The sequence below is a fragment of the Pseudopipra pipra genome, chromosome 18 (assembly GCF_036250125.1).
Source record: "Pseudopipra pipra isolate bDixPip1 chromosome 18, bDixPip1.hap1, whole genome shotgun sequence".
Classification (NCBI taxonomy): domain Eukaryota; kingdom Metazoa; phylum Chordata; class Aves; order Passeriformes; family Pipridae; genus Pseudopipra; species Pseudopipra pipra.
In genome coordinates, this window is record NC_087566.1 from 6990171 (window position 1) to 7006368 (window position 16198).

General features: G+C 60.0%; 2 protein-coding genes across 7 annotated transcripts in view; both read right to left on the minus strand.

Annotated features, from left to right (window-relative positions):
• Positions 1-1330: 1330 nt before the first annotated feature.
• On the minus strand, positions 1331-9960 carry ASPHD2 (aspartate beta-hydroxylase domain containing 2). Of its 3 annotated transcripts, none has more exons than XM_064674843.1 (4): positions 9819-9960; positions 6379-7484; positions 3997-4110; positions 1331-2951 (listed from the first exon to the last, which is right to left on the minus strand). In XM_064674843.1, the coding sequence occupies exons 2-4, from the start codon at positions 7262-7264 to the stop codon at positions 2842-2844; spliced, it is 1110 nt and encodes a 369-aa protein (XP_064530913.1). In that variant the 5' UTR covers positions 7265-7484; positions 9819-9960; the 3' UTR covers positions 1331-2841. The 3 variants fall into 3 exon arrangements, with proteins under 3 accessions (XP_064530913.1, XP_064530915.1, XP_064530914.1); XM_064674845.1 differs by lacking the exon at positions 9819-9960 and adding an exon at positions 9562-9794; XM_064674844.1 differs by lacking the exon at positions 9819-9960 and adding an exon at positions 8933-9500.
• Positions 9961-14870: 4910 nt separating this feature from the next.
• The window catches only part of SEZ6L (seizure related 6 homolog like), a 36884-nt gene continuing 35556 nt past the window's right edge, over positions 14871-16198 (minus strand). For 2 of the 4 annotated variants that reach the window (XM_064674849.1, XM_064674846.1), the window contains exons 14-17: positions 16163-16195; positions 15915-16029; positions 15579-15681; positions 14871-15278 (exon numbers count right to left, since the gene is read on the minus strand). In XM_064674849.1, the coding sequence (XP_064530919.1) occupies positions 15249-15278; positions 15579-15681; positions 15915-16029; positions 16163-16195 (281 nt within the window). In that variant the 3' untranslated portion in view covers positions 14871-15248. The remainder of the gene's footprint in view (positions 15279-15578; positions 15682-15914; positions 16030-16162; positions 16196-16198) is intronic. The other 2 variants (XM_064674847.1, XM_064674848.1) reach the window with 2 other exon arrangements.

Here is a 16198-nt window from a genome sequence, read left to right on the forward strand (position 1 = left end):
CCCTGCCAGGCTGAGCCAAGCAGCCCCTCTGGTAGATGCTGCTCTGCCTGTCGCCTCTGCGCACTCAGCAGATCCGGGTTCCCTCTGCAATTCCCAGGAGGTGAGGAAGCCTCGGAGTGCTGGGAGCAGCGAGCCAGCGGGCAGGGCTGCAAGGCAGCTCCAGCCTGGTTTGCTCCCCGGGGAGATCCCGCTGGCTCCTGCCTGGGTGTTTTCGGAAGTGGTTGTGTGCTCTATCAGGAAACACGTAGAAGTTGAAGGAAAATCCTGAGAGGGACAGGAGGGAGATTTGGCACAGCAGCAAGACACAAAATAGATGAATGCTCTCGCCTGCTGCCGTCGGGGATCTCCTGCCGCAATCTGCCGAGCCGTCTGCCGGCGGGGGAACAGCTGGGGTGGCTCCTTCCCGTGGCTGCTGGGGCTGCATCTGGTCACCCAGACCTCTCTGCCTGAGCTGGCTGGGAGGAAAGTTGTCTGGGCAGCACATGGAGAGCTCCCGGCCCTTGGCGTGACTGCTGTGCTGGAGAGGTTTAGAAATGGGGCATTTTGAGCATAAGGGGATGAGGAGCAGCTGCTGCAGCTGGGTCTGTCTGAGTGCCACCAGCGAGGCCCAGGGAGTCGTGGAGGGCGATTCCTGCCCTGCCAAGCTGGCTCTGTGCTGCTGTTTTCGGGCAGTAGGGTGGGAGTTAAGCAGCACTCTCTGCCCTGGAGCTGCTCCTGGGGATCTGCTGCCTTTGATGCGTCAGTGCAGGCAGCTGGAAGCAATTCCCAGAATGGTTTGTTTGCGGATGCTCTGGCAAGACTAGTGGCTGCTGTGAGGTTCTGGGAGCTGAGGGGCTGCAGCTGCTTCTGGGGATGACTGGGGACAGTCTCTGCTGCCCCAGGCCAGGCAGTGCTGCCATAACTGTAGCTGTGCCCATGCCACGCCACAGCTATGGGAGAGGCAGGGGGGTGTTCCCTGTGTTCCTTGGCAGCCTGGGGTTGACTGACATCACAGAATCTCAGAATGGTTTGGGTTGGAAAGGACTCCAGATATCCAGTTCCAACCCCCTGCCATGGGCAGGAATTCACCCACTCGACCAGGTTGCTCAGGGCCCCATCCAGCCTGGCCAAATCCATGGGGACAGAGGTCTCATGGGGTTGGGTACTTTAAAGCACTGCCTTCACTCACCATATCCCTGGCAAATGGGCCAATGCCCCCTCCCACTCTGCAGCTCCTGCTCTTCCAGCATGTTCTCCCCACCAGCAGCCAGCTGAGCTGCTGTGATAAGCAGGACCCAACCTCTCAGTGTTTGCTTGACCCTGGACTGATTAGAGCAGCAGGCAGAGCCCCTTCTGTTTTCAGCACAACTGTTTATTGATAATCTTTGCTTATCCACTTATGAATGTTACCGACTGTCAGACAGAGCCAACCTGCTTCCCCAGGGCCTGCGGCCAGGTAGCCAATGCGAGTAGAAATCATGCACTTCAGATAGTCTGTAACAAGACAGGTGTAAAAAATATCTCAGATGTATTTGAAATCTCTGCCTTATCTCGCAATCAAATCACTGAGAAGTCTGTAAAGAAGTTGTAGGGGGACAGGGCTGTGTTCCCTCCCCAGCAGGGCACGGAGCTGAGCGGTCCCCAGCAAGGACAGTGGTGAGCAGCCACAGCACGCTGTGCTTCACATGTAGGATGTCATAAACTGTCCCCCAAACAGACCCTGGATGCTGGGTGCCTTCAGGAAAAGCAGGTGGTCGCTGAGCAGGCAGGACCCCAGGGTGGGGGGCTCATTCCTCAAGCTGCAGTGTTAACCCCTCTGCCTTGGGAACCTTTCCTTTGGGGTCAGGTCCATGTGAGCTGCTGCTGTGTGCACCTGCCCTGGCTCGAGAAAAGCAGATGGAGCAGCAGAAGGAATGGTGACCTCCCAGAAGGAATGATGACCTCCTTTCTTCCTATGGACAGACAAAACCCCTACTCTGTGTTCCCAAACAGCATCTCTACCCCTGCAGGGCTTCTCAGCTGGAGCTGTGAAAACTGAAGGTTGCAGATAGAGCAAGGAGGGGATTTGGGCGATTGATAATGCCCTTGGTCAGACTGAAGAGCAGGGCTGTGTGTGCTGTCCCCTGGCAGGGTGCATGTTGGGGCACCCCTGGGCTCGCTGCCTTGCTTGGCTGGGGGCACCTGCAGCTCGAGGCAGTGGGCTCCGCTCCCTTTTTGGGTGACAAAAGGAGTTTCTGAGGACAGGAGGGTTGGGGGCCCCGGGCTAGCAGATGGGGGAGGAAGCAAAAGCCCCTGAGCTCATGGTGGGAGGGCTCTGTATGAGCAGAGCTCTGCCCTGTCCACCCCATCAGCCTCAGCCAGAGTAGCTCCTACCCAGGAGGGAGCACCATGTCTACTGCAGCCCCCAGTGTCCGTCTGTCCATCCATCCCAGACTGCAGCCAAGCAGGACAGGCTGAATGCTTTGCTGGGCTGGTTGGCTGTTATGGTGTGTGTGTGTGTGTGTGTGTGTTGTTCCTTTGATGACCACGAGAAATTTTACATTATTACATTCAAACGAACACCCTTGGGTTTGTTACTCTACTTCTGAACACTGCAAAACACAGTAGCAACAGAACACGTAGGAGCATGGGGGGCAGTGAGCCACGGCGGGGGCGAGAAAAGAATCCCTGAAGCCAACGATGGAGGAAAGAGATGGGCGCTGATACACGTCACAGTTTCCATTTACAAGGGCCCTCGGGAGGGAGGACCGAGGCCGTGTGCTGGGAGGAAGGTTCCAGTGTGGCCCCGGAGCTGTGGCGGGGCCGAGCCGGCACAGCCGCCTGCCCACGGCTGCCCTGAGCCCACCAGGCCGGGCAGCGCCGTCATCGTCCCGGCGCGAAGATGAAGTCGAGGGCTTGGCGCTCAGCAGCTGCCACGTTGGGGTGCCACAGGTCCACCATGAAGACCACGCGGGGACCATCCTCCGGGGCACCTGGGTGGGATGGAAGCGCAGGGTGAGCACAGGGAGGCACCTGCCCAGTGCAACCCCAGTAAACACCTGTGTACTGGGAGCCCAGTGCCTCCAGTAGCTGGCATAGGGCAGGGTCCTCTCTGCTGGAGCTCCAGAGTTGCTTTGGGCACCCAGAGGATTCCCCTGGCAGGGCCAAGGCAGGATGCTGCGCTCGCCTTCCTTGCAGCTGCACCTTGTATCTGCAGGGAACAGCTGCTGCGCCATTCCAGCCTTCCTGGCCCTGCAGCCCTGCATGGAGCTGCGCTTCCCAATTCCACAGCCGGGTTAGGTGGAAGCAACAGCTTTTGTTCTTTCACTCTCTCCACAGGCTCCCCTGTGGGGAACAGCTCTGCTTGATGTTTTTATGTCATCGGCAACTAATGCCGGTTAATCTGGGAGAGCTGAAGTGGAACAGCCTCTGTCAGCGACTGAGGGAGGAACAATCCAGGCGGGAGTGAGGCTGTTCCCCCTGCGCGGGAGACAAAGGCGCCGCTGTCACGTCAGCATCGAGCTGCTCCTGCAACAGGGCGGCTGCAGCGGCAGCGCGAGGGCCAGAGGATGCCGAGGCTGTGCCATCACAGCCTGAGCTGCCCTGCACAGCTCGGCAATGAAGGAAGCCTTTCCAAGCTGGCTGCCATGGCAGGGAGAGGACCTCTGGGCAGGGAGAGGATCACCAGGCCCCGTGCAGGGCTGGCAGTGCTGTGGCAGCACCAGAAGCAAGTCAGGATGGGAGCAAGCCCTGGGCAGGCTGTGGGGGGCTACAGGGCTCTGCCAGGAAAGGGGCACCAGATGCCCTGAGGCAGAGGAAGCATTTTCATGGGTGAGCCCCCAGTGCCAGGAGCAGGGCTGCTGCCACATGGTGCAAGCCAAGGGAAGCAGCAGTCCAAGCCCAGCGGGAGGCAGGTCCTCCTGTCCTACTGTGGCAGGAGAAGGAACTGGGCACAGGTGTCCTTGCCCACCCATTCCTCCCTGGCCCCTGGCACCAGAGGGGACACTGTGTGGCTGCACACGTTGAACCTGCGCTCACCTTCATGGAATGCTGTGTGCAGGAAGGAGTCGTCGAAGAGGAGGCACCGGCCCTCAGCCCAGCACTGGGGCTCACCCCCCACCACCAGCTCACAGTTGCTGGGCGTCTTCAGACCTTCAGGCACAAAGAGAGAGAACAAGGAGGGTCAGGTGGTGCTGTGTTCCCTGTGACAGGGCAGCAGTGACAAACAGCGAGCCCCATATGGGCCCCACGTGAGTTCCATGTGAGCTCCATGCTGCTGCCAAGGGTCAACTTCCCTCCAGGGAGCCACCTGAACCCCAAGCCTGGTGCAGCTCAGCCCCTGCTGTCCCCAGTGAGCTCAGCACCACAGGCACTCACTTTTGTATCTGGAACAGCTTCCCAGTCCCTGGAGTCCAGGACCACAGGATGTGTGCAGGGAACCAGGCTCCTGGGAGGTTTTCCAGCTTCAGGACCAGCTCTGCTGTGCTGACCCTGCCCAGGGCAAGGCTGGGAAAGCAGGAACTGCTGCACTGGGACTGGCAAATGGGCTCAATTCTGCCTCTGCCACAAGCTGCCCATGGACCTTGCATCACTCAGCACCTGCCCCATTCCTCGGTCCCCACCCCAAGTGCTGCTACAGGGGGACCCACCAGGCTGCAAGGACAGAAATTCAGGGGCGTCACAAAACCCTCGTAAAGAAGCAGCTCTGTGAGGGCCACAGGAAGAAGGATAATTATATAAATAAAATGGGTCTTTTTGTATGATACCAGCACAAGCCAGACCAGTTTAACAAGGGTTGATCCCATCACCACCTGCATTAGGACCGTCACCCCCTGCAGTGCAGGGGACACTGGAGCTGCTGCAGAGCTAACCTGCCCTGAGGATGCAGCTGTGGCAGAGAAAGGGGTCAGGGCTCACGTGGCTCCTGAATGGTAACGATGCAGCAAACGAGCAGAACGGACCGAGAGCGATGCCAAAACTGAGCACAGCAGGGACTCCCAGCTGCCAGGTAGAGCTGGGAGCACAAAGCTGCTGTTTCAAAGCCTACAAAACCCAAAGCCATTTCCCTGCACAACAGCCTCAGCTGGAGAGGCTGTAAAGGGGGAGCAGAACAACCAGGGGATGCAGGGAGGAGGCAGCAGCAGCCTGCAGCCCTTCCATCGCACTCGCATCCCAGGGATGCTCCCCTGGCCCAGGGAGAGGCAGAGCTGGTGCCCGTGCCTGGGGGTTGCAGTAAATCCTCGAGAGTGATTCAGCCATGCCAATGGCTGCACTGGCTTTGCAGAGCAAGCTGTCTGAAAGGGCAGGTTATCTCTTAATAATCCTGGGCACAGTGAGAACCGTGTCCCCAGCACAGAGGTGGGGGTGTCTGTGTGCCCCTGGCACTGTGCGGTGTCCTGGTAGAAGGAGAAGGGAACAAACTGCATCTCCCAAGTGTCCAGGGCATGTGTGCTCCAGCTGTGCTCACCTGAGCCAACCTGGACCTTATCAGCCCCCTCCCAGGAACCGCTCCCAGCCCCTCGTGAGGGGAGAACTGAGTGCCCCAGAGAGAGGGGTCAGTGATAGACTTCCTCCTGGAACCAGCAAGGGCAGGTCCCAGTTGCCCAGCAGCTCCTGGGATCAACTCTGAAAATGACTCCTTTTCCAAATAAATGGCCAGCACTGCCTGGGTGTGTTTACCCGAGTTGTTGGCTGAACAGGCGTGCTCGGTATTTGCCAGCCAGCCCGTGCGGTGCCTCCCCCGGCAGGATCGGTGCCACTGCCAGCCTGGCCATCTGTGCCGTGTGGGCTCTCCCTGTCCCAGTGTCTGCAGAGCAGGGAGCACTGTGCCACCAACTCAATGCCTGACCCATCAGAGGGGACCCCCCAGGACCTCTCAACCATCATTTGCATCTTTGCAAACCCCAAAGCAGCATCTTTGATTCCATCCACCTGTGTCCCGCGCAGAGCACCTGAGATCCCAGGAGTGGGGAGCTGCCAGTGGCACAACACAGTCCCTGGAGCAGCACCCCAGGCTGAGCCACATCCTGGGATGGGGGGGGAGCCTGCCTGAAGAGTGAGGGGCGTTTGGAGACCTCTGTGCAAAATCAGCCCTGTATCTCGCACTGGCAAGAGCCCACAGCCCCAGGTTGGTGTGAGGAGGAGGTGAAACCCTCCTGCTGCTGAGCTGAGGACTCTGGGGATGTCAGATACCCAGGGACTGAGCACCAGCTTCTCCTGAGGAGGCTGCTGCCACAAAAGCCCTAAAAATATCCCTCACGCCAAAGCAGAGCAGGTGCCTAAGCCCCCCAGGGCTGCAATTGGCGGCTGAACCCCAAGAGCACCAGATGCCATAGGCCTTTTTGGAGCTCTGGCTCCCAGGCACTGTTGCAGCCCCGGCACTGCCCCCAGAGAACACGAGCCACGGCGCTGGGCACTCACCGAGGTGGCAGCGGATGCGGATGTTGGTGGGTCCGTAGTGCTCGGCGATGACAGTGCCCGGGCTCAGCACGGAGATGCACGCGTTCCCAAAGACATTGTTGCCAATGCAGGTGCGGAGGCTCCCAAGCAAGCGGTACGTCCGTGGGCATCTCCGGCAGTTCCTGGGCACGCACATGCCCTGGTTCACCAGGTAGAAGGTGAACCACTCCCCGCTGGGCGTGCTGTTCATTTTCCATCCTTGCGGGAGGCTGCAGTTTGAGAACGCTTTGTAGAGGGTCTCAAACTCGCACAGGATGGTCTGGAAGTTGCGCTCCAGCAACTCCACGTCATGCTTTTGAGCGTCCCGGGAGAAATAGGGTGTGGTTGGCAAGTCGGGCAGGAAGAAGACTTCTGGCTTCTGGATGGAGGGCCGGCTGTTGAGGTAGCGGCCCTGCTCTCGGATGCCCTTGTGGATCCTGCCCATGCCGGACCAGGAGTAGCGCTTGGCGTACTCCTGCAGGTTGTGGTAGAGTTTCTGGTTGAGCCCGTCGTGGTGGGTGCAGCGCACGCACTCGGGCGAGTGGCAGTACACGTACCCATTCTGCACCCCGTTGGCCTCCGCGCTCTGCATCAGCGCGTTGACGGTGGTGTAGGCGCGGGGCTGCTCCCGCCCCACGTGGTAGCAGTACCACACAAAGAGGACCAGGAAGCAGGCGACGGCAGCCAGGGCGGTGGCGTCGCAGTCCCGGAAAGACTGGATGCCAGTGGCGATGAAATCCCGGAGTCCATCCAGGGACCAGCTCCAGCCCATCAGCCACTCCAGAGACATGGTGGTGCCGCAGTGGGTGGGTGCACGCAGCGGGGCCCGGCGGTCAGTCCTCATGGACCTCAGGGGCACCCACACCATGCAGCTGGGCCGGGGTGCAGTGGGAAGGAGCTGCCATGGGGAAGTGGAGTGGTGGCTCTCCCGTGCACTCCTGGGAGCTCTGCATTGATGGCAGCACCCGGGGAGGGGGGTGGCCAGGCTGCCTGAGGGTCCCAGTGCTGGGTCAGCACCAATGTGCCTGGAGGGTCCCCAGCAGTGCTCCTGGGCTGATCATCCTGGAAGGTTCTCCTGGAGGGAAGATCTGGGGAGAGAAACCCAGAGGTATTAGGAAGGGAGCTGCCCCTTGGAGTCCCTGCAGCAGACAGTGCAAGGGGCACAGCCAGGGTCATGTGCTGGGGCTGTGCAGGACACCAGCTTCTCTGGGAGGGGATGATGGATGAGAAGTCCTCCTCCCTGCCCAGGAGCCCAACCTCATCCCATGCCAAGAAAAACCCACACCCCTTCCAACAGGATCTTCCACAAATATACAAATGAGAGGTAGCAGGGAGACCCAGAGCCCACCTCCATCAGCCCAGGGACCATCTCCCTTCCTGCTCTTCTTCCCATTTCTCTCCTAAGTTGCTGCCTTATCATCTCTGAAATCTGGCTGATAAGGGAATAGACACTGGGAATAGACACTTCACAGCCCTATCTGGCAGCACATCAGCTTATCCCCTCCATCTAACTGCTCTGAAGTGAGTTTCCCTCCAGAGACTGAGCTGTGTGAGAGCCCAGCACTTGGCCAGACTGCCAAGGTCACATACCCTCAGTGGCATGTCAGGATGGTGGCAACAGGGGCAGGTTGGGGTTGGCCTGTTTGATTTCACTGGCTTATCTGTGAGAGCACTTACTCTAAGGAGCAGGATGCGTTTATGAGCCAGGGAAGTCATCCAAACCCTTCCCAGCCCTTCATACCAAGGTCCTGCATCCTCTACACATGCATTTCCTTATCAGTGGGGATGGGAATGGGCTGCAGGAGGGACCTGACCTTGCAGCTGGGACCTTGTGCAGTGCTGGGGACATGGGTTTCAGGCAGTTAAACCCCAGGGAGGGATATCTACACACCCTACTTCCTTGTAGCACATTGCCTGCGTGCCCCGTCCCAGCATCTGCAATCCACGTGGCACGTCACAGCCTCCTGGGAATCCTAAGATAACTTTCCTCCATCCCCACAGCTGGCATCCCTCCAGACACTGGTTTCTCTCGCCCAGGCCTCAGCTCCTGGGGTGCAACCATAGAGTTGGTCGCAGGGGTGTCCCCCAAGGCCAACACAACCCCCTCATGCTCCCTGCAGGCCCAGAGTGTGCCAGGAAAGTCAGCAGAGCCCTGTATTCAGGGTGGCTCTCACCCTGACAGGCGAGCAGGGAGCTACTCCAGCAGAGCAGCCAGGCTCGGTCAGACCGACTGACAAAGAGGGCATGGGGGGGCAGAGCTGGGGGTCCGATAGCCTTGGGGTCCCCAGGCCAGAGTCACATCCTGTGAGGGCAGCATGGCACAAACACGGCCTCACTGCTGCTGTCAGTGCCTCAAAGGCGGAAAGTCAGGGGGAAACCATCAGAGCAGCAAGAGATCAAAGCCCCTATGCCCATGTGCCGCCTGCTCGGGCTGGAGAGCCCTGGTCTCCTCTGGGCAGAGACTTCATGGGATCCATCCCAGGAGCTGCCTCCTATGCTTGCACAGACACCCCACTGCAAACCTGCCCAAACCCACCTCTGCAGGGGCTGTGGCAGCGAAGCAGGGCCCCAAACACCGGCACCACTCCCAGTGGACACTGCATGGCCAGGACCTGCCCGGGGCACCCAATAGGTGCTGTCAACTTCCAGCCACAGCCCTGCAATTAGACGGGTGGTCGCATCCAGCACCCCTGGCCTCAGATCCCAGAAAAGGCTCCTCAGCTAATGATACCAGCAGAGCCATTCCAGGGAGAGGAGATCAATTCCACGTTGCACCGAAGTTGTGCAGGACGTGGAGGCGAGCACCGTGCCAGCAGCAGCTGCGTTACATAAGGAAGGCAGAGGCTTCGATGCAGCACAAAGTTGCATCTTGGTGGCTCCGTGGTGGCCCTGGCATCTCCCGGAGGCAGTGGGTTCCGCTCAGCCTGGCTGGGATCCCCAGGCCGTGGGCCTGTGGTGACGGGGATGCATGGCAGGGATGTCCTCAGCTCAGCACGGCCGGCGTCGCCTTTGGGAGAGGCACGAGGAGCAGGAGCACTGGGGTGAGGTGAAGTGCCCACTGTCACTCCGGAGCTGGAGCCATGGGTGCTCCCTTCACCCTCTCCTCCAGCATGCCACCCCAGCGGTGTCACCAGTGTGACGGTGTCACCTGCATGCTGCTCTCACCCCGTGTGATGGTGTCACCCAGCGTGGCAGCGTCAGCGAGTGTCACCAGTGTGGCTGCATCACCCGGCGTGGCGGTGGCACCTGCTGCCGCGCTGTCACCCGGCACGGCCGTGTCGCCCTCCCGACGCCGAGCCCCTGCCCCGGCCGGGGTGTTCGGGCTGCGACCCCCGCCGCGGGCTCCGCTCCCGCGCCGCTCGCCCGCGGCCCCCCCGCGATGTGATGCGATGTGATGCGATGCGATGCGATGCGGTACCGACCTGCTGCCCGCGCCGGGCCGTGCGGGGCCGCGCTCCGCTCCGCGCCGCTCCGCTCCTCCTGCCGCCGCCGCAGCGGACCACAACTCCCAGCAGCCCGGGCAGGAGGGGCCGCACCGCCCCCGCCGGGACCGCGCCGGGCGGCAGCTGCGGCCCCGGCCCCGGCACCGCCCGCCCGCCCCCGCGCCCGCCCCTCGCCGCGGCCTCGGGGCGGTGCGTCCGCCCCCGCACCGCGCTCCCGCACCGCGCAGGCGGGAGGGGCGGGGGGAGCCGCGGGGTTGCGGCACTCGGGAGGGGTCCCGGGGGGTGGAGCGGCTGGAGGCGGCGGGTATGGTCCCCGAGGGAGTGCCCATCCCGGCGGCGGGAACCCCGGGACACCGCCCCGGGGACACAGGGGATGGGCTGCAGCGGCGGGAGCGCAGGAGGTGCGGGGGCACCACGAGGTGCAGGGGACGTGCAGGGACTCTGGCTTCAAGTATTGAGGCACTGGGATTTACAGCAGTCAGAGTGCAGAGGATGCTGGCCTCGGGGATGGTGGTCCCAGGGGTGGGAGCACACAGGGATGCAGGCACCCAAGGGACGGGACTACAGGGACTGACTCCAGGGACACAGGATGCAGCAGTTGGGATGTGCAGGATGCTGGCTCCAGGGATGCAGCACCCAGGGATTCAGGGATGCGGGAAGTACTGGCTCCAGAGATTCAGGCCCCTGGGGCTGCAGCCCTAGGGATGCAGGGGTTGCTGGTCCCCAAGGATGAGTGCACCTGGCATGCAGAGGACAGGAACTCCCAGGGAGGCAATGCTTAGGATGCAGGCAGCCAGGGAATACCTCAGCGAGGATGTGATGATGTGCTGTGGCACCTGGGATGGGGAGGAAGCTGTTCCCAGGCTGGGATGTCCCTTAACAACTTTGAAGTGCTGGTGGAGAAACAGTTTGTTGTGAGCCTTCCTGCTTCCTTTTTTCCTCCCCAGCCTGTTCACTTCAGCCATTGCTGTCAGATCCGAGGGCCCCAGGGGGCCCAGTGCTCCAGCCCTCCCTCCTCCGTTCCCCTGCCTGCAGGCAGAGCCTGGGTGCAGGCAGAGCACACTGCCCTGCCCTCGCAGTGCCACGTGGAGCTGCGTGGGACACGTGTCACTGCTCCTGGCACAAGGAAAGCCCTGCCTTGTTTTGCAGGTTTGGCCATCCGGTGCCTGCGCATCCTCCTCTGGCACAGCTCGAGCTGGGCTCTGGAAGTGGGACTAGAACTTCCCTGCTCAGCCCCTCAGGTGTGCGTATGCTTCCTCTGAGCAACCTTATCCCCTGCTGTTGCAGACCTAAGCTGCTCCTTGTTTTCTGTCCTGATGCATTTTTGCCTCCTACCTGCTCCTGCTGCTTCCCCATGTTCCCACCAGCACATTCCCCACCCCAGTTTGCTGCTGCAGGGCCCTGGCAGCGTTGTGTGTTGCTTTATTTCATCCTGCTCCTTCCCAGACCCCCAGCCTCAGCCAGCAGCTCCTGCTCCTGTCAGACAACACATCCTTCTGTCAGCAGTCGCAGGCTCCGCAGCTCTGGGCCCTCTCTCGTTTTTTCTCTCCTCCTTCTGTCTTCTGCTCCCTGTCCTTGCTGGCCCCCCCGGCCCTGGTCCCCAGCTCTGCCACTCAACACTTCCCTATGGGACAACCTGCCCCTGGCTTTCTTCTGGGGCTCCAAGAGAGCTGGAGAGGGACTTTGGACAAGGGCCTGGAATGACAGGACAAGAGGGAATGACTTTAAACTGTGAATAGGTTTTGATTGGATATTGGTAAGAAATTCTTCCCTGTGAGGGTGGTGAGGCCCTGGCACAGGTTACCCAGAGGAGCTGTGGCTGCCCCATCCCTGGAAGTGTTCAGGGCCAGGTTGGATGGTTGAAGCAACCTGGTCTAGTGGAAGGTGTCCCTGCCTGTGGCAGGGGGTGCATATGGATGGTCTTTAAAGGTGCTTTCCAACCCAAACCATTCCATGATTCTGTGATTCCTCGGCACAGGGAGGGCCCCTCCAGGAGCGCTCTCCCATCTCCAGCCTAAACACTCCAGGAAATCCCAGCCCTGGCAGAACACAGGCGCAGTTTTGGCAGCAGCTGAGGGGAGGATACGGGCAGTGTGTGCCCCAGGAGGACATCTCGTGAAAAGGGAGAAGGAACCACTGGAGCCAGGAGTCTGCCCGCGTACTGGGCTCCTGCCAGGGTGTCGCTGGTAGAACTGTGCCAAGGGCATCCCAGGGCTTTTCCCAGCTCTTCTAGGCTGGTCAGGGATGCTGTGCCTCCCCCAGAGCGGGCAGGGATGCTGTGCCTCACCACTCTGCAGTGCAGCTGGAAAGGAGTTTAGGGGTCCCTGCAGCTCCATCCCCTGAGCCCCGGGGGTCCCTCAGCCATGTGGCTGCCATGGCACAGACACACTCTGTCCCCTGCTTGGCCCAGTGCAGGGCGGGAGGTGAGTTGTATCTGAGGCTGCTGTGCCCAGACAAAGCTTCATCTGCAGCACAACGCGTGAGGCCAGAGATTGGCTCCGGCTTTACGTCACCGAGGAGGAACGGCAGCATCAAGGGTTTGGGTTTTTTTCCCTTCACTTTAATTCTCTTGCAATCTCTGTCCAAAAATAGCCCGAGCTCCCTCCCCCAGGAATGCTCTGCATCAGAGCTTTGGCTCCCTCGCCCCCTGTGCATTAGCCTGGCAGCTGCTATGCAAAGCCATTATCGATGTCACAGCATAACCTTGTTTAAAAGCACATTTAGAGAGGGCAAGGTTGTTGCATTGTTTTGTGTAGGGAGGTGCGGGGATGGATGGAAGACCCCAGGATTCCTTGGACGGGTGGATGCCCTGGGAAAGGGCATTTCCCTGACCATCCCCCTCCCTTCCCGCTTCCAGGGACACCAGGAACTCTGCAAGCATCAGGAAACACTGTTTCAACTGGGGTATCCCGGTGGCCCTGCTCCTTGGCGAGGTGACAGCCACCCTTCTGCCACCAGACTCCTGAGCAGGACCATGCTCAGGGCGTCCCGTGCTCAGGGTCCCCCCACATGACCCTGTCCTACCCACACCTGATGCTGGGGGGAAACCTCCTGGAGGTTTGTCTCGACAGCCACCAGAGCAGTTCAGCCCGGAGAGGCTCCCAGGGAGCAGCAGGGGGACTTTTCCCACCTAGCCCTGGCATCTTCCCTGAGCCATGCCTATGGGATGCAGCTGGTCTGAGGCTGTATGGAGGGGGGCAGGCCAAGGAGCCCCCCCCCGTCCCACCATGTTCTTCCTGTGGTTTTGGAAAGCTGTCCTGCCCCAGCCATAGGAGCTGCCAGGTGACAGCCATGGGTAGTTGGGCAGCTGATGGGTGAGCAGGGCACCCGCAGGATGGATCCCCACAAACCCCCTGCCCGGAGGGAATGGGCTAACAGGGCTCCCCCAAACCTTCTGCATGTCCTCCATAACAGGGCCACAAGTCTCCTGTGGGGTCCCAAGTGCCTCGGGCAATGCTGAGTTCAGAGGGTGCAGGAGGAGCCAGCGCTGGCTCCCCCAGGGTGTGTTGGGGGGAGATGTCCCCAGGGTTGTGCCAGCTCACTCCGTGTCCCAGCAGGGCTTGGGTGCCTCCATCCCACAGGAGCAGGGGCACTATGGGGCTGCACCAGGGCAGGATCTGGCACTCAGAGCCAAGCAAGTGGCATCGGGCCACCATCCCACAGGAGGGCACACAGCATGCCCGGCCCTCACTCTCCCCTGCACCGCTGCAGCCTGCAGCCTGAGTCTCTGCAAACTGATTTCAGACATTTAAAAACACAGAACAATTGGTATCGAGGTTATACTGAACGCTAGAGTTTCCCACGGAACTACTTTATCATGTTCAAAAATATTTAATCCCAGCAATTTTCACATTGTTCTTATAAAAACAGACAGGTATGAAGGGAAATGAAATGCATCATACATTTTTGGCACATTTTTTTTCTTTTTTTTTTCTCTTTTTTTTTTTTTAACCTTTACAAATTACAAACACACATTCGTTGTTTTTAAAGGAAAAACCCCAAATCCCAGCTGTACACTGCAGAGCTGCACTACCACCCCAAGCTAACCCAGCCTCCCGCGATTGTGATTGTTCTACAAGGACAAAAGAAGGACACTGGCAGCCAAGGATGTGGTGGTGGCTTCACTGCCCTCCCCAGGGGCTGGCTGGGGGCTGTGGCATAGGGGGCACAGGGACAGGGTGTCCTTTTGGGGTCTGTGTCCCTGCAGACACGGTGGCCCTGCCAGTGCCTGGCTCTGGCAGAGGTGATGGAGGAGCACAGGGCATGCCAAGGGTGGAACTGGGATTAAGGACCAGCTCTGAGGGGCTGTTCTGCTCCCCCCGGGCTGGTGTCCTGTGTCAGAGCCCCACGCATCCCATCTGCCTTCCATCCCCAATATACCTCCATCTTCATTCCCTGCCCCTCTCCATCTCCTGCTCAGCTGTGAGACCCAGCCAGGTGCTAATCCGGGAGGTGCTGGGTGGGATGTGCTGCTCCAGCTCTGGACGCCGGGGTCGGCCGCAGACCCTCCTGCAGTGGAAGGAGCGGTGACAGGGAGCCCAGCCCATCCTGCTTACCCTGAGTTGCTGCCAGGGGGGCAAGGGGTGGCCTCAGGCCATTACTGGGTCGGGGTGTTCCTGGCAGGGTGACTGGAGGTGCTGCTGAGAGGAACAACTGGTATGAGCAGAGCCACCAGCTACAGAGCTCCGCTCGCTGCAGGGCAGCTTCCAGGGCTGCCCACCCTGTTGGGCCAGCAGCCGGGGGTCACTGCTTGGTGCTTCTCCGCAGAGCATCACCCCATGAGTCCTGGCTCCCTGCCTCTCCACATCCAACGCAAAGTGGGACAAGAACGCAGCGTGTGCCTCATGAGTGCCAGGCTGTCCTGGCTCCCTGGATGACAGCTTTCCTGAGCCCTGCAGCAAGGATGATCCCTGCACCAATGCCACCCGAGCCCCTGGGTGAGGGTCCTACTTGGGGAGCTGGGAGCTGCAGGATGGGAACCCTGCAGGGGACCCTGCGCTACCTCAGCTCCCAGCAATCAACCGCAGGCTCTTGCAATGGAGACATCTTTAATTTTTAACAACACCAGAACCGCAAAAATCCCTCTGCGTGTGTGGGCAGTACCAGGGGACACACTGCCATGGAGGGGGACACAGCAGGTACCCCCGTGCCCCCCAGGCCTCACCAGGACCCAGCTCTGCCCCGGCTCCCGCTGCTGCCTGTGCCCAGGGCTTGGCAGCACACCTATCGCAGTTTAAATAGAATAAATACAGTGAAGAAAACAGTAAAATCTTCAATAAAGAGGCAAAAGGAAAGACAACAGCAGGTCCGGGGGTCCAACCAAACTCCACGTGGCCTCTGGATTAGTTACTGAGGAAGTTCTATGAGAGCACATTAAGTTCACAGCCGGAGACTCTCTTACCACTGTCCTTATATCGAAACCTCGTATTCTCGTGTTTCCTGAAAGGAAGGAAAAGCCAGTTGAGGGCAGCAGCTGCATTTCAAGATCATCTCCCCATTCCTAGGCAGCAAGAAAGATCCTGGGTATTGTTTTGTCCTCAGGGGAGTGATGCCCTCCCAGTTAGGGCCCTTCACCCTCTGCACCACCGACCCAGCTCCTGGTGAGTGACCAACACGGACAGACTCCTGCCCTGCTGCTCAGCACTCCCACAGCAGTGTGGCTGGACTCATCCCACGGCTGCCCACCCAGCCAAACCCCTCAGGAGGGTCCCCAAGGAGGACAGGTGCAGAAGGACTCACCCCTGTCTCATAAATTGGGTTGTCGAACTCTGTTTCTACTGTGATCTGGCTGTAGGGGTGGGAGTACATGAGTGGCAGGCGGAGGCTGGAGTAGTACCGACACCTGTGGGAGATGCTGGAGTCACTGGGCTGCACGGACCGACCCCAGAGCAGAACGTGACCAGCTCCATCTGCCAATTCCCCCATCCCAGCCCCCCACCAGCACCCCAAGAGCCCCGAAGCACTCCTGAGGACCATGCCCAGGGTGTGCAGCTGGCAAGGGCACGGCAATGCTGAGCCAGCCCTGGCCGTGTCCCCCCTGCTTTGTGATGGTCCCCAGCCCAACTGTATCCCCACCTTGTGAGATAGATGTACGCTCCTCCCAGCAGCAGGGAGATGATCAGCACTGGGATGAATATAGCCAAGGCCATATTTCCACCCTCAAGCGATGTCTCTGCAGCAGCTTCTGCTACTGAAAGGACAAGATCTATTATGTTGGCATTTGCAGGCACCGTGTGATCCCCTCTCTGCCTCTCTCCCTCCTCCCAGGCTCCACCAGGCCCTGGCTCAGGTCCCTGCACATCCAGCAAACCCGCATCGCTCACCTTCCAGAGCGTGTTCAAAGCTGTCTTGGTTCACTG

Coding starts and splice junctions, on each gene's coding strand:
- ASPHD2 (XM_064674843.1), bottom strand. CDS start 7,264: ATGGTGTGGGTGCCCCTGAGGTCCATGAGGACTGACCGCCGGGCCCCG. Junction 4,111..6,378: donor CCGCATCCGCTGCCACCTCG/GTGAGTGCCCAG, acceptor TTGTGCCTGAAG/GTCTGAAGACGCCCAGCAAC. Junction 2,952..3,996: donor GCACACAGCATTCCATGAAG/GTGAGCGCAGGT, acceptor CATCCCACCCAG/GTGCCCCGGAGGATGGTCCC.